This window comes from Polistes canadensis, unplaced genomic scaffold (genome assembly GCF_001313835.1).
Source record: "Polistes canadensis isolate GaletaPanama2010 unplaced genomic scaffold, ASM131383v1 scaffold_212, whole genome shotgun sequence".
In the NCBI taxonomy this organism is placed as follows: Eukaryota; Metazoa; Arthropoda; class Insecta; order Hymenoptera; family Vespidae; genus Polistes; species Polistes canadensis.
The window spans coordinates 188312-203792 of NW_014569759.1; the positions used below are offsets into that span (position 1 = coordinate 188312).

General features: G+C 38.6%; 2 protein-coding genes across 2 annotated transcripts; both read left to right on the forward strand.

Annotated features, from left to right (window-relative positions):
• Window positions 1-290: 290 nt before the first annotated feature.
• Window positions 291-1332, forward strand: LOC106790064 (40S ribosomal protein S17). The gene is made up of 3 exons (XM_014754738.1): window positions 291-400; window positions 679-830; window positions 910-1332. The coding sequence occupies exons 1-3, from the start codon at window positions 398-400 to the stop codon at window positions 1145-1147; spliced, it is 393 nt and encodes a 130-aa protein (XP_014610224.1). The 5' UTR covers window positions 291-397; the 3' UTR covers window positions 1148-1332.
• Window positions 1333-2286: 954 nt separating this feature from the next.
• LOC106790063 (ubiquitin carboxyl-terminal hydrolase 3-like) lies at window positions 2287-13934 on the forward strand. Its single transcript, XM_014754736.1, has 6 exons — window positions 2287-3577; window positions 10673-10823; window positions 10997-11789; window positions 12090-12332; window positions 12449-12642; window positions 12843-13934. The coding sequence occupies exons 1-6, from the start codon at window positions 3487-3489 to the stop codon at window positions 13003-13005; spliced, it is 1635 nt and encodes a 544-aa protein (XP_014610222.1). The 5' UTR covers window positions 2287-3486; the 3' UTR covers window positions 13006-13934.
• The last annotated feature ends 1547 nt before the right edge of the window (window positions 13935-15481 follow it).

A 15481-nucleotide genomic window follows, 5' to 3' on the forward strand; every position in this document is an offset into this window, starting at 1 on the left:
CGGGCACCTTAACAGCAGAAAAAAATGAATAAGTGCTCTTTATTTTATCAAATATTTTTTATTTATCGTTAATTAGTTGAAAATAATTATTCGATCTACTCGATCGGTAAGTATGAAACGATAGTAATTAAAATGATATTTATCGTTCGCTAAATTTGGCAATAGTTTTTTTTTGTATAACATTATATATCTAAATAATAAAATTAATAGCTTTTAAAATATATTCAATTCATATTTAAAGGTAAAGCAGATTATTACCGACGGATATTTGAAAATACTCGTACTTAATAGACGTCGCTAGTAGTTCCTAAATCTGCCACGGTGTCTAACGCATGACTATCCACCATTTTAGTTTCTCTTTCTTTAAGCTCGTAGGTTTTCCGGATTATTAGAGAACATGGTACGTATTTATATTTTTACACTGTAATATTAATCCAAAAAAATAAATTGCATCTATCGAAATATCGTGAAAAAATATTTTGCTATCAAGTTATTATATTTGATATTCGGTGAAAACGCATGAACTTACAATTAAAAATAATGTGATTCGAAACGCGTGTGTTACAAAGGTGGAGGTTATGTACAGCAGTGTTCCACACAATAATTCTAAATAATTTCGTTTCTACGTATTATTGATTAACAAGATAATTCTAATGTGTATTCGATGTGTGGTTATAGAGCCGTGTTCGTACGAAGACCGTCAAAAAGGCGGCAAAGATGATTATTGAAAAATATCATCATCGCCTAACCTTGGATTTCCACACGAATAAGAGGATATGCGAAGAAATTGCTATCATTCCTAGCAAATCTCTACGAAACAAAATTGCTGGGTATGGTTTCAAGTACTTTGTTTATTTTTTATTAAAACTCTATGCAAAAACTAGTTGAACAAAAATATTTACTTTATAGATTTGTCACTCACTTGATGAAGCGATTGAAACACAGCCAGGTCCGTGGTATTTCTATCAAACTCCAAGAAGAAGAAAGGGAACGCAGAGACAACTATGTTCCAGAAGTTTCTGCTTTGGAACACGACATCATCGAAGTCGATCCTGAAACCAAGGAAATGTTGAAGATGTTGGAATTCAATAACATTACCGGATTGCAACTGACTCAACCCGTTACACAATTTAGTAGACGTTCTTAAAATTTTTCTTTTTACTTTAAATAAAATTTGTTGGTTTTGCACTTTTGAATAAAATTGCATACTGACAATCTAAATACGTTCCTTTTTTTATACTATGTAATGTTTTGTAAATGAATTGTGTTCAGGATTCGGAGTTAGTCTAAATTGTATACAAATCGAACAATTTTCAAATGAATTCATTTGGATAGAATATTATAGCAATATTTCAGTAAATTAATTATGAACTAAATGCATCATATATACAATGATTCGATGAAGTACTTTGCACATGCGCATTGTTGAACAACTCAATAGCTACAGTACTGTGCTACGGATGACGCATTATTACATACGGAAATTTATACTACCACATTTATAAGTTTTATTAACATCTAGGAAATAAGCAGCGCCGAGCAAGGTACCCGTCCTTGTTTGAATGGCATTCTATCACTATTTTTTTCTTTTTATGACCTCGCATAGAATCGACTGACGTTATTTTTTTTACATGTGGATAAGATTCATGCGATCTTTCCATACCAATTGTAATAAATAGACCGCGTTTAAAAGGAATGCCTATCGATTCTGTTAGTAATTCGATATTATTTCACCATTCTACAAAAACATGATGGTATCTTTAACAACCGGTTTATCAAATTCGCTATATTTATAGGACATAAGCTAACGTGGTCAAAGACCAGTGTAAAACAATTTTGTAACAATGTTTCTAGAGTCGAATGATCGTTTCTTGTTAGCATACAAAATATTGTTCATCTATTATTGTCCTATAAAACGTTTACAGATCGATACAGAAGACTAGGAACGTATAACATGAAAAACATGAAAAAAGAATCGCTAATATGAGATAAATATAGAAGCGGGTATAAAGAGGGAGGTAATTGTAAGTAAAAATAAAAAAGCAAAAGAATGTGGTAAAGGAAAGTTCGCGAAGGCGCGTTCGTTCGTTCGATAATCAGGCGTCGCATTATGGCATGGCCCTTCGACATGCACCCTCCTCGCCTACGCGCTCGAGCCAGGCCTGCCCGATTTGTTTGGAGGCTGCGCACGAGGGGAGAATTAGCGAATGAAGAGACTACTGTAGTAAGTAGAGACTAACTAGTAATATTAGTAGTAGGAGATAGCAGAAGCACAAGAGAATGAACGTAACATCATCTCTTCTCTTATCTTTTCTTCTCGCGAAAGGTATAAGTTCACCATTAAAAAAGATGGCGACGCTGAAGAGCGTGGGGTGCAAGAGAGAAAGAGTGAGAAAGGGAGGAAAGGGTATAAGAGAGTTTAAGTCTAACCGTGTGCATACGTAAGAGAGAAAGAGAAAATGAATCTTAAAGCGAGTATAGTCGAAGAGCGCCGAGTTGGGCCGAGTTAGTCGACTATTGGTGGTCTGTGAGTCTGGAGGTGGGCCGACCACCGGTGAACCGAGCTCCACGCAGCTCGGTCGCGCTCGGTCGGCAGTCGGGCCCAGTCGGCCGTCGAGGAATTATCGTTACCGTGCTTTTCTTCATTTATTCGTTCTGCCTGGAGTTTACCGTAACTCTCGTAGTATCTCTTTCTCGACCTCCTTCGCGAGGACTTTTCTTCTCTCTTTGCGCTCCTCCGTCGTATCGTCTGTCAGTCGATCCTCTCAATCTGCGCACTCGTACACCCGACTCCCCTTTCTTTTTCCGATCACACACCCGGCGAAAATCCCCACCGCGCTATGTGACGGATATCACGGGGCACTTGCTGTGTGTGTACCCCGCCCGCTATATATTATTACTCCCTTCCTATCCTCTTTTTCTCTCGCTCATTTCCCCCTCTCCCCCCACCCCACCACCCCCCGCCTTCTCGTTATACCCATCTCTCCACGGAGGCAGTCGGTCGTGCGAAAAAGAGAGTGACAGAAGGAGAGGAGACCGTTGTGTGTGTGTGCGTGCGTGGATATGTGTGTGCGTGCGTGCGTTCGTTCGTCCGTTCGTTAGTTAGTTAGTTAGTTAGTTCGCTCGTTCGTTCGTTCATTCCTTAGAGTGCGTGTGGTTGGTACATGCTGCTTTGATGGTGGTAGTGGTTGAGACGTGCGCGTGCGAGACGAAAGACAGAAAGCTAGAAAAGGAAAAAGATAGGTCGAGCGTGAGTCGCCGCCGTGTATAAGCTAGCGAGAGTAACTGAAGATAGAAAGAGTTACTACTATTAATGCAGTAGTCTCATCTCGTTTCGTTTCGTCTCGAAAGCATATATTATCCTAAGGAAAATTCGGTGCACGCCGCGAGACGCACTTACGCATTTACGCACGCACGCACGGTGGGAAGAGAAAGGAACGGGGGGCCTTGAGGGGGCCCCGCTTGAAATCGTGGAGCCAGCGAAAGATGGAGTGCCCGCACCTCGCTCAAAGCGTCCGACTCGATGCTAACGACGTTGAAACGACCTGCACGAAGGATTTGCCGTTCGTTTGCGCAGGTAAGAGAATACTTTCATTTATATACCAAATCTATTCCATTTCAACCCGGCCCCATTTCCTATTCCATCTTCTTTTTATCTCTTCTTATCTTAATCACTATAGTTCTCTTTCTCTCTACCTATTTCCGGTTAACTTTATATCCGTTTCCTTCTTTTGCACCGTGACCCAGGCCCAGGCCGTTCCTCTCGCGGCCTTGAGTTGTCGTCGTGATGGCAACGAGACGAAGCGCGATCATCAGCTACCATTTCCCTTTAGCGAACGAACGAGAAACACGCTCTTTAAAGATTCATTTACCCTCTCCCCGTTTTTCCCTTCTCTTTATGTATATCTTTCTCTTTGTAAAAGAACCGAACCGAACCGAACGTGGGAGAAGAGATCAGATTGTTCGATCCGTTCACCGAACCACCGACGGTGATAGTCCTCGAGTTATTTGTCAGTGTAACACCTTTTTCTTTCCTTACACGTCATTCTACATACACACACACACCACACATATGTATCGTCTGTCAGATATAATATATATGTATATGTATATGAAGAGGAGAACACGTTTGGTTTTAGATGTGTGTATGCCTGTTTTCTCTCTCTTTCTCGTGCGGGTAAAAAAGAGAGAGAGAGAGAGAGAGAGAGAGGGAGAGAAAGAAAGAAAAAGAAAGATAGATAGGTCCCAGCGCGCGCGTATGCGTACTCCTAGCTAAGAGTTCTCGGTATGCGCCGCGGCCGTCATTGGAAAATCAATACCAGACGGCACTAATCAGCTGGCTCGAGATCGCGTCGTTTCGGTAGCACACGACCAATGTCTCTCTACTTCTACTTCTCTTTTTCTCTCTCTCTCTTTATATATATATATTTCTTTCTCTTTTCAACGACGACGACGACGACGACGACGTTTTTCTTCGACTCCCTGAGCCCGAGCATTCATCTTCCCTTCCTCTATCCATCTCTCTTTTTCCTAACATTGTTCGTATGAACGGAACACGCACGACGCAGCGAACACACAAGCCAGAAACAATAAGAAAACTTAACGAATTATTGTAATCTATTTAAACGAATTAACGAATGGTGGGCATATGTTAATTTTTGTTTAACCCCGATTTATTACAATTTTATTTTACTTGGATTGGTCACTTTGTTTTGCGCGTAAGATGCAATATCAAAGTATTCAGTGAAACTGAGTACTCGGTTTGTCTAAGACGTGTGCAACATTAAAATACGAGACGATGTCCACGAATCGTTTCGAATGAAATTGAACGAGATTTATCATTGCATCTCACACGATTATCTACTTTAATTGATTTCTTTAATTCGATATTATATTCTCAATATTAAAATATTATAGGAGGACGATATTACGAATCGTAAACGATATTATGCCACTGTATTTTACCAATTTTGCTATGATTCTATGTACATACCCCTGTTTTCTTTTTTTGTATTATTTTGCTGGAGAAGGTCCCCTCATTTCGTATACTTCACCCTTTCCTTTCTCTTTGGCACGACCTCGAAACTATATTTACTTCGTGAAAAACGTGCACAGCACCGTTCGTTCTTCTCTCCTCGTTTCTTTTCTTTTTGTTTGAGGAATCTTTTTAAACTCTTTTTTGGAGAACAACCGTCCCTCTCTCTCTCTCGTTTCTCTCCTCTTAGAATCTGGCCCCTTATCTCTTAACTCAATCCTTACCTTGATTATAATCAATCCTGCTAGATTCTCTGCTCGCCAATCCCTCTTAAGGAGATCTAGATTTACCAGGTCAAAGCTCGATTCTCGAGTTTTTCGTTACAGGGCAGGCAGGTAAGGCAGGTAAGGCAGGCAGGCAGGCAGGTAGAGTTGTCCTCCTTCTCTTCCTTATCGTCGTTGTTTTACTTCGAACGAACAACTCTAAGCGCAACGTTTCTTCTTTATTCTAGCGGGAGAACCTTTTATGGTTGCCCAGGGAGGGGTACGTGGGGAGAGATTCTCGAAAGAATCACCGCGATGGTGGTGATGGTATAATGGTTATGGTATAGTAGTGTAGTAGTAGTAGTAGTAATGGTGGTGGTAATGGTGTGGTGGTGGTGAAGCGAACTGGGAGAAGCTCTCCCAGCGATTTCGCGAGATCTCAGATGTACAAAAGATCGAACGCGAGTTTTCAAGTTTATCTCGAAACTATTCGAATATATATTGAGATTGTTTTTCCTATGAAATCTTTGAGATCAATTTTTTTCTCTCATCTTTATTACAAAAAAAAATAATATATATTAACACGTAAACAGATTATTAAAAAATACCACGAGTATGAAATTGTATATGATTTAACAAAACAATTGTGTTTAATTTCGAAAAAAGACACAATGTGGGCTCGCTTAACAAAACGAATAATTTATTTATTTGATTTCATCGAACTCACAATCCTTACGGCGTAGAAAACGATGGAAGGTGTTTCTTCCTCCGAGGTTACGAAGGAAAGGGTAAAAGGGTAGGAGAAAGGGAGAGAGAATTGGTGGTGGGAGGGAATAGGGAGGAAAAGAAACGAAGCGTCATGTAGGTATAGCAAGAAGGAAAGAAAGAGAAAGAGAGAGGGAGAGATATAGAGAGAGAGAGAGAATGGGACGAACGATGAGTCAAGCTCCCTTCTCCATAAACGTACACATATGTATACACCCACACACATGTGTGTGGACGAGTACGAAAGCTTGTTTTTCCAACGACCGTCTAGTCGGTCAACACACGATCGAATCTCGACGAGTAGGACGATTCAGAAACACGTGGGGGATCGCATGGAACGGTGTTCGTTGCAACTCCCTCTCTCCATCTAGTTTTCTCTCTCTCTCTCTTTCTCTTTCTCTTTCTCTTTATCTCTTTCTTTCCCCCTTTGATTCTCTGATGCATTCGAGTCGACTGACTGAGAACGATCGTCGTTGCACGCTCGACGAATCGTAACGCATGTGAGACAGGATCGATGATAATGCCTCTCGATGATGATTCTTCAAGTCTTTTTGACTTTTCATCCACGTCATAATTATCATCATCATCATCATCATCTTCATCATCAACAACTTCGTCGTCGTCGTCGTCGTGAGAAAAAAAGATGGTCCCTCATAGAAACGATAAAAGGTCTCAATCTCGTTGCCATCAGCATCAGCATCATCATTATCATCATCATCATCATTATCACTGGAAGTACCACTACTAGCAACAACTATTACTACTACCAACCCAACCCCACCATCACCACCAGCTCTTTTCCTGTTGTACCTCTCTCCGCAGACTGCTTCGAGTACGACGACGTTGCAAAATCGATAACGGCACGCTTTGCTGCTGCTGCTGCTGCTGTTTCTGCTTCTGCTGCTGCTGCCTCTGCCTGGCAGCATTTAATAGGATGCGAGAGTGCAGTCCGTCGCTCTCGCAAGAACGAGTTTTACCTTCTTCTTCTTCTTCTTCTTCCTCTTTCGTGTCCCGTTGCAACGCCATCCTCCTCCTCCTCTTTCTCGTTGCCGCACAGCGTCGATTTATCGATCGCGAGAGACGATCGAAAGAGCTTTCCACAAGAACGCATCCAAGGCGTGGCGAACACTCTCACAGAAAGAGAGAGAGAGAGAGAGAGAGAGAAAGCAAGCAAGGATTCTCTATGTCTCCTCTTTCTTTTATCTCTCAATTCCTATTCTAATTCTTTGAGATTGGTCCTTTTCGCAAAGCGGTACTACAGACACAACACGTAACGAAATCGAACCGACGTTTACTTCTTCACGCCCACGCACGCCTATCCTTGAATTCTCAAAGATATCGAATTTCGCGAGAGAAACTTCTCCTCCGGGATTCCTTCTCAGGCGCTCCTAATCAACGCCCCGATCGTACACTTGAATTTATTTTTTTTATCTTTTTCTTATTTAAGGGGCACACCTTGTGTGAAATTTTGAAAATCTATATCTTTAAAAATAACATACTGAAATTTCAAATAAATATTTCTAATAGTTTTAGAATTACAGCCTTCTAAAGAGTAGCCGGTCAGGGATTAGAAAGCAAAAATTCGATGTGTTTTTGTTAAAAGTCTGCCATTTTTTTAATTTCAATTTTTTTTCACAATTTTAGGTCATTGCATAAACAATACCTTCTAGATTAACAGTATTTCTTTTGTTTTTTATTTCATCCACGTTGAAGGCCGGAATCACTGCAACCGTTTAAGCCCTTTTTTTTAGTAAATTAAGAGATAGCGAATAACTCGCTGAAAATTATCTTTTTTCATTTGAAAATTTTATTGAATATTCGTTAATTATGTATAAATATATCCTCTAAATTTTAAAATATTTCATGTAGTAGTTTTCTTGAAAAAAATTCCCAAAAATCACCTTTTTTTTAAGCGTTCACACTAAGGTGTGCCCCTTAATAGATACAGCCAGTCATCGGGATACTTATATATATATATCGTGTTTTTGACTTTTGGACGATGTCGGTATTCGAATAGGCAAAACACTTTCGACACACCCGGTATTACATGGACTTCATTGAGTAGCACGATATTGAATGAACGTTTCTCTGTTCTATACATGGCTGTCGTCCGATACACCACCACCACAATGCTTTTGTAATCCCATCGACGTGTTTATAGGCATCTATACAAACGAAGGAAATTGATTTTGGAACGTTGAATAAAAAGAAACTCTGACGTAGTAAGCACGAGGATGATTCCGAATGCAACGAATTTTTTATTAGATGTATGTTACATTTATAATATGTTTCGATAACAGAATGCAAATGTTGGATGCATCAACAATTGTTTCGTTTTTTTATTATTTCCTCCCTTTTTTTTTTTTATTATCTTACCACATTTATTTTACAATTGATACTTATCCTCTAAGTATATTATTTATGGAATTCATGTATAATATTTGTATGTGCATTTCTTACGCGTATGTATCGATTTATGCTTTAATGTAAATTGGAAATGCATTCGTCGTCGTCGTTATTATTTTAAGAAAAATTATTGTTAAAAAAAAGAAAGGTTAAAGACACACGAAGAACGTAGGATTTTTTTTCTTTGTTATCATCGAACCGGAATGCGATAGGTGAGGATATAAAATCGGTTATGTATCGGGTTGCTATGTCTCTTCTTTAACATTTTATTTTATTTTATTTTTTAATCGATCCCTATATACACTCCTTGCACGTACCGACCACCGGCTACGACGCAAGCATTCGGATATAGCTCGTATATAAATATTGTATGTGTGTGTTTGTGTGTGTGTGTATGCATGCATGCAATAATAGTTCGAAAAGTATGCCTCGAGTTTGACGTTCGTTTCATGCCAGTGTCAAATTCTTTAGTCAACAGTTTCGTTCATATCGGTTTTTTCTTCGTCATTTTAAATATCGTCGCTAATCATATTGGAAAGTTTGGACTTTGGACTCTTTTTTGCATCCTTTTTATATATTAAAAAAAAAATAAAAAAAGAAAAAAGAAGAAGAAGAGAACATTATTTACTTACATATACGCGCGTGACCGATGATGTCAATTTTATCCGTTGTAGAGAATTTCTCTTTTTTATTTATACGTTTATTTTCTACAAGGTTGCGATGATGATGATGATGATGTGTTCATTAATATGCAACGTTTAGACTTTTTTTCTCTTTTTTTTCTATATTTAATATATCATTCGCAGGAAACGCATATATCATATTTTACCAAATGTAGGAATTATAGATAAACAAAAACGTATGATATTTTTTTTTAACAAATCAGCATATAACATTACTCAAAAGTATCTTTCGAGAATCAATTTTCATTCGCAAATGAAAATTTGTATCATTATTTAAAAATGAGAAATAAAATATCGTAAGATATATTTCTGTATATATAATATTAGGATGAATCAAAAGTTTCTTGGGTTTATTGCGTTGTCTCATATAATGCAATTTTTTGATGTCAATAAAATTATTCTATACACGCATGTGAAATATTAATTTAACAAATATTGCATTACGAACAGATATTAATTGTTTGGAAAATTGATAAACAAGGGGTAGAAATATTTTTCTGACGATTCGCAATACAATGCAGTTTGTTATGCGAGATATGATGCACATATATACATATCCGTGTATTCCTTCTATATGGGGTGGGTGGTCGACCAAGAGAGATGAGAATGTCCACCTGGGAACGACCTTGACTTGGGACATATCAGATTACCTCATCGTAGAAATTCTCGCGCGAGTGAACATCGTCTCGGTTCTCGCGTCCCCTTTCGTTCGGTGCTGCTGTTCTTCAAACCCTCCACCCTATAGATCCTACCGTGCTACACCCCACTCGGTTTCCATTTCTTTTTTCTTTTCCTTTTTTTTCACAGCAACGATTTCGTGCTAAACACCGTCTCAAGTTTCTCCTCTAATTAAGACTTTCGATATATTTTCTCTATTCTTACTTTTCATTTTCTTTTTTTCTGTTTTTACCTTTTTTATTTCTCACTCACCGTCTCGATTAGATATCGAAAGTTCCCGAAAGATAGAATCTCGTTTTTCTCGAACTGAACGAAGAAAATGGAATAATAAAACGGGACAAATTTCCAAGGCATATTTCGCAATCGATCGGCCAGTCTCTGCTGCGAAGGGGGTGTGTTAAACCACCCCTCCCCACTTCCCCTCTTCTCTCTTTCTTATTCCAACTCTCTTTTTCTCTCCCCACTTTCTTTTTTTTCTTCTCCTCGCCATTTCCATATTTTATTTCGATATTACGCAACACGGGGAAAACCAAATGCGATGTTTTGTTTTTTTTCTTTTTCTCAATCACCAGATATATTGCATTTCTGCGACTGGGGATGGTTGGCGTCGAGACGTCATCGTCTCGACGATTCTAAAAAAAAGAAAAAGAAAAAAAAATATGTAAAACAAATTCTTTCTCCTAATATATTTTTTCCCCCTTTCTCTTTTCGTCGACTTTTATCAACAGGATACAACACGGGTCTTACGGTTTAGTGGTTAAAAAAAGTGGTTTCTATTAATAAAAGACGGTCGATTAAATAAATTTGTGTAAGGTGTTTGTTTTATTCCGAGTTCTCACGTCTAATTATAGTTTTTCTTGTTTTTTGTTTTGGTACGATCCACCCACGACGACCAATAACAGTATGCGGTACCGAGAAAAGTACCTGGTTATGTTTGCATTGCGGAGCAGTTCATTGTGGAAGGTACGAGGCAGGACACGCGTTGCAGCATCACGAGAAGAATAATACTCAGCACTGCGTGTGCATCGATTGTGAGAACCTCTCGGTCTTTTGGTGAGTTGGAAAAGTCAGGTTTTTATGTTTTTCAATATGATTGATTTAATTGATAAAGACTGTGAAATAGATCGAACCAATGGAACAAAACGTTTCGTTCGGTTTAGCTCGTTCATAGGAAGAAAATAAATATGATAACATTTAGTAATGATTGATATTTGTTATTTTCGCAGTTACACGTGCGACGAATACGTGATAAACGACACGACAGGTGGTCAAATAGAAAAGATACGTCGAATAATATTTCGAAAAGATGAGCACAAGGAGAACGACGAAAGTTGGAGTACAACGAGTACGACTACGCCATCATCAAGACGGGAGAGTAGCGAGGACAACGACGCTGATGCGTTATGGAAGGCCGAGGTTGTCGTGAGAAATTTACGACCGAGAACGGCGAGGAAGAGGTTGCATTCGTTGGACGGCACCAGCGGGGACAATAGGCCAGCGACCAAACGTAGAAGCTCGAAGATAACCAAAGAGAAAAAGGTCGTCGGCCTGAGGAATCTTGGGAATACTTGTTTCATGAACGTTGTATTACAATCGTTCAACAACATAAGCCACTTTTGCGAATACCTCACACAAATGCCGTGCCTAGAGGGTATAGCTTTTGACCCATCGGAACCACCGACTCACAGAGGTCGCATCGTAACACCAGGAAGAGCCAAGGAACTTATGAGCGATGCCCTTTTAGCCGAGGAACTACGAAAGGTACTTCTCGGTTTGAGTCTTGGCGGTTCGAATGGTCAAGCCATTTCCCCGGAATGCCTCTTCCTCGTAATATGGAAGGTCGTACCGAGATTCAGGGGTTATCAACAACAGGACGCTCACGAGTTTCTCACCTATATGTTAGATAGATTGCACACAGAGTTGCTTCAATTATTACCTAGGCTTGGACACGAGCCTCTCGGTTTGCGTGGAAAGCAGAGCATCGTCACCGCCGTTTTTGGTGGCACTCTACTCAGCGTGGTAAGTCGAGCTCGTTGCGAGCTTGCTATACTACCTATCTTTATCTATTTCTTTATCTTACTCTTAATCCACATCTTTGATTATTATACACCTATCGACAATTTATCTCTGAACGCGTGTTCGCGAATGAAGAAAAACAAATAACACATACACGCACAGAGACAAAGACAGAGACACACAAAAAGCCCTAATTCCTCTCGCAACGCTCTCAGCGAGACTCTTCGACAAAAGTCATCCTCTTCGTTTTCTCTTGTTCGGGGAGAAGCGCGGACGAATTATGGATCGCGTTTCCTCGCGCAGGTCCACTGCATGAACTGCCGTACGGATTCGAAGACCCACGAACCCTTCCAGGATCTTTCCTTGGATATACCGGATAGACTTCAAAGACGTACGAAGGAACAGGAAGAGGTCTGTAGTCTCACCTATAGTCTAACGAGATTCTTCAAAGTCGAGGAACTGGCTGACAGCGAACTATACTTTTGCGATAATTGTATGGGGAAACAACGGTCCACCAAGAGGTTCTGGATTCATAGGCTGCCTAACGTTAGTATTCCGGAAAAAAAGAAGTATCTTATTATTGTTTTCTCTAATTATAAATTAAAACTTATTACTCATTTGATGATAATACTATATCTCTATAATCTATTTATCATTTGTAGGTGTTGTGCCTTCACATTAAAAGATTTAGGTGGTGTAATTCATATCGTTCGAAGGTGGACACGCAGGTAGACTTTCCGATGGAATCTCTCGATATGTCGGCATTTACCGTCCGAGGTATGACCGGCATAAAATTGGGGGCCCAAAACAGTCATCTTTACGATTTGGCCGCTGTCATTGTTCATCATGGTTCTGGGTACGAATTCCTGATTTCAAGATTAAAAAAATAGACATACTTTTCTAATCGTTCAAATGAATTTGTCTGCAATATTAACGAAGTTTGAGTTATCTTAATCCGTTAACAGGACAAAGTTCAATTTAATTCAATCGATTAAAAATAATTTGAAAAGAATCAATGAGTGATATGGATAATAAAAAAATGTATTGTTTTCGCAGTGCTGGCACAGGACATTACACCGCATTTGCCGTACACGACGGTCAATGGTTCCACTTCAATGACAGTTCGGTACGTCCAGCTAGCACCGACGCAGTCGCAAAGTGCAAGCCTTATATTCTGTTTTATGTAAGAAAGGAATTTTCCATTCCGCCACCGTTGTGACATAATTTAACTGAGAAATCTCGTACGGAAGATATGAGTCGCGACGAAGAAACGTTAAAAACTACGAAGCAGCAGGAGCAGAAACGAACTAGCGTGCCCGACAACGACGATGAGGAATCCCGTGATCGATGAACACCGGTGGCAGGCAGGCAGGCAGGCAAACGGATACAAAATCGATTTTTAAACGGTACACGAAGGAAGAATAAAAAAAAGAGTAACCAAGAAATACAAAGCGGAGTGTTGTCAACCGTCAACAAAATAAGGAAACGAACGACGTCCTTATTCGAAACCCCCTCCATCCACCAACACCATTTCTCCACATCCAAATTCTTCTTAACGAATATTATTCGAGCTTTAAACAAACAAACAAAAATCACACGAAAAAAGCAAGCAAGCAACGCATCTCTCGGTCTCGTTCTCGTTCGTCTTGGTTTAAACATCGTCAACGTCATTGTCATCTCTAGCCCTTTTTCGACGAACCATTTAAAGATAAAAACCAACAAAAATGAATTCTTCGCAAATAGAAACTCGTCGGTCGGTCGGTTGGTCTGTCGGTCGATCGTAATCTCGTCATTGTTAAATGAATAATAATAAATAAAAAATAAAAATAAAAAAACAAACAAAAAAGGAAGGAAAGAAGGAAGGAGTCGATGAAACGCGTACAACGAGTTTAGATGATTTTAAATTGGGAATTATATAATATCGTCGTCGTCATTGTCGTGGTGTAGGTTGTCCTTTTTTGTGACTGACTTATAAAGCGCGCGTGCGAACGGCCACACCCGTACGAACAAATTAATTAGCACGGCGTGCGGACGCATCGCTTTAATTAGCGACACGATATTATTTGTTTCGTATAAACGAGAGATAAAAAAAAAAAAACAAAACAAACAAAAAAACAAATAAAAAAGATAAAAAAAAAAAACAAAAAAGAAAAGAGAAAAAAAAAATAATCAACGCGTAAAAAAAGAAGCCAAAATATTATTAAAAAGATAGCCGCTAAATATTTCTAAAAGTTATCGTGCCAGATTTTACTGTATTTCTATCCCCCTTTCTTCTAAATATCTCAGAATCTATCCGCGCGTAACTCGAACTCGCCACGTAAAAAAACAAAAAGACAAGGAGAGAGATAGGGAGAAAGAGAGAGAGAGAGAGAGAGAGAGAGAGAGAGAGAGAGAGTGAGTGAGTGTTTCGTCTCGTTTTCGAAAGAAAATATAAAAAAACACACACACAAAAGGAAAAGAAGAAAATAATTCTCGTAATAATCCATCACATGTGTTAGTCGTCACTGCTGAAATAAAAAAAAATTAAAAAACGTACTTGCGTAGATTAAAGCATCGCAGGAAGAGGATCGATACACGGCCCTGCGCCTGCGGTGGATGATGATGCTCGCAACCCACCCCGGCCCACCCCCATCTCCCCATTTAACAAATAAAAAATATAATAAATTAAAGCAAGACGAGAACAATTGTAGAAGACGAAATACGAAGAGGAATAATAAGATTTAAACGAAAAATATTAACGCGTTAATAGAAATACATGCGTGCGTTTCGGGAAAGCATAAAAAAAAAAAAAAGATAGATAGAAAAAAAGAAAGAAAGAAAGAAAGAAAAAAATTAATAAATAAATCCGTACCTGTGTAATATATGTATTATCCTATATGGTGTAAAACAATACGTTTAATCGATTACGTTCTATCGTTAATCATCATCACCCGACGAGTGCGAATTTGCGATTTTGATTCAAAGTTTATTGTAATTGAGTGAAATGTCGTTTTTAACAAAAAAGAAAAAAAAAAAGATAAAAGCGACCCGTTTATATATAAGCCTCTCCTTTCCTTTCTCAGGGACGTCGAAGGAAGAAAAAAGAAAGAAACAAACACGAAAGAGAGAGAGAGATACGGATCGTAGAGATCGCATATTCCCTTTTAGCGAAGTCGATTTTTTCTTATTTTATGCCAGCAGGTATTTGCGATCATTATCGATCGCATCAATCAATTAACCAATCGAATATGATTGTCGAGATCTAGTGTTTTATTGTTAACAAGAGATACATGATTATATTCGTAATCGGTTATCGTGAGGATTGATTAGATGATAATATTAATATAATAATATTATTAATAATAATAATAATAATAATAATAATAATTATAATAATAATAATAATAATATAATAATAATAATAAATAATATCTCTTTTACAGACGTTAGAGTGCTGTTTTTTCGTGAGATCACTTTGAAAGAATGAAAAAAAGAGAAAAAAAAAGAGAAAAAAAAAAAAAGAATAAAAATGCATAAATAAGCAAGCAGCAGCCTATTTAAACACCGAATTGTCGCGAATTTCAATACGACGACACGTTATATTCGACACAATTATTATTAAACGAAATATGAATTTTCTATTCCATCATACACGAGCGCAAACACACACACACATACACAGATATTTATGTGTATAAAACACGTGTGCGACGCAT

What these genes read in the sequence shown, in the direction of transcription:
- LOC106790064 (XM_014754738.1), top strand. An exon ending in CTACGAAACAAAATTGCTGG is followed by an intron (nt 831 to 909) that starts GTATGGTTTCAA and finishes TTTACTTTATAG; the next exon opens with ATTTGTCACTCACTTGATGA.
- LOC106790063 (XM_014754736.1), top strand. Translation starts at nt 3,487, where the DNA reads ATGGAGTGCCCGCACCTCGCTCAAAGCGTCCGACTCGATGCTAACGAC. An exon ending in TTTGCCGTTCGTTTGCGCAG is followed by an intron (nt 3,578 to 10,672) that starts GTAAGAGAATAC and finishes GACCAATAACAG; the next exon opens with TATGCGGTACCGAGAAAAGT. An exon ending in GTGGCACTCTACTCAGCGTG is followed by an intron (nt 11,790 to 12,089) that starts GTAAGTCGAGCT and finishes TTCCTCGCGCAG; the next exon opens with GTCCACTGCATGAACTGCCG.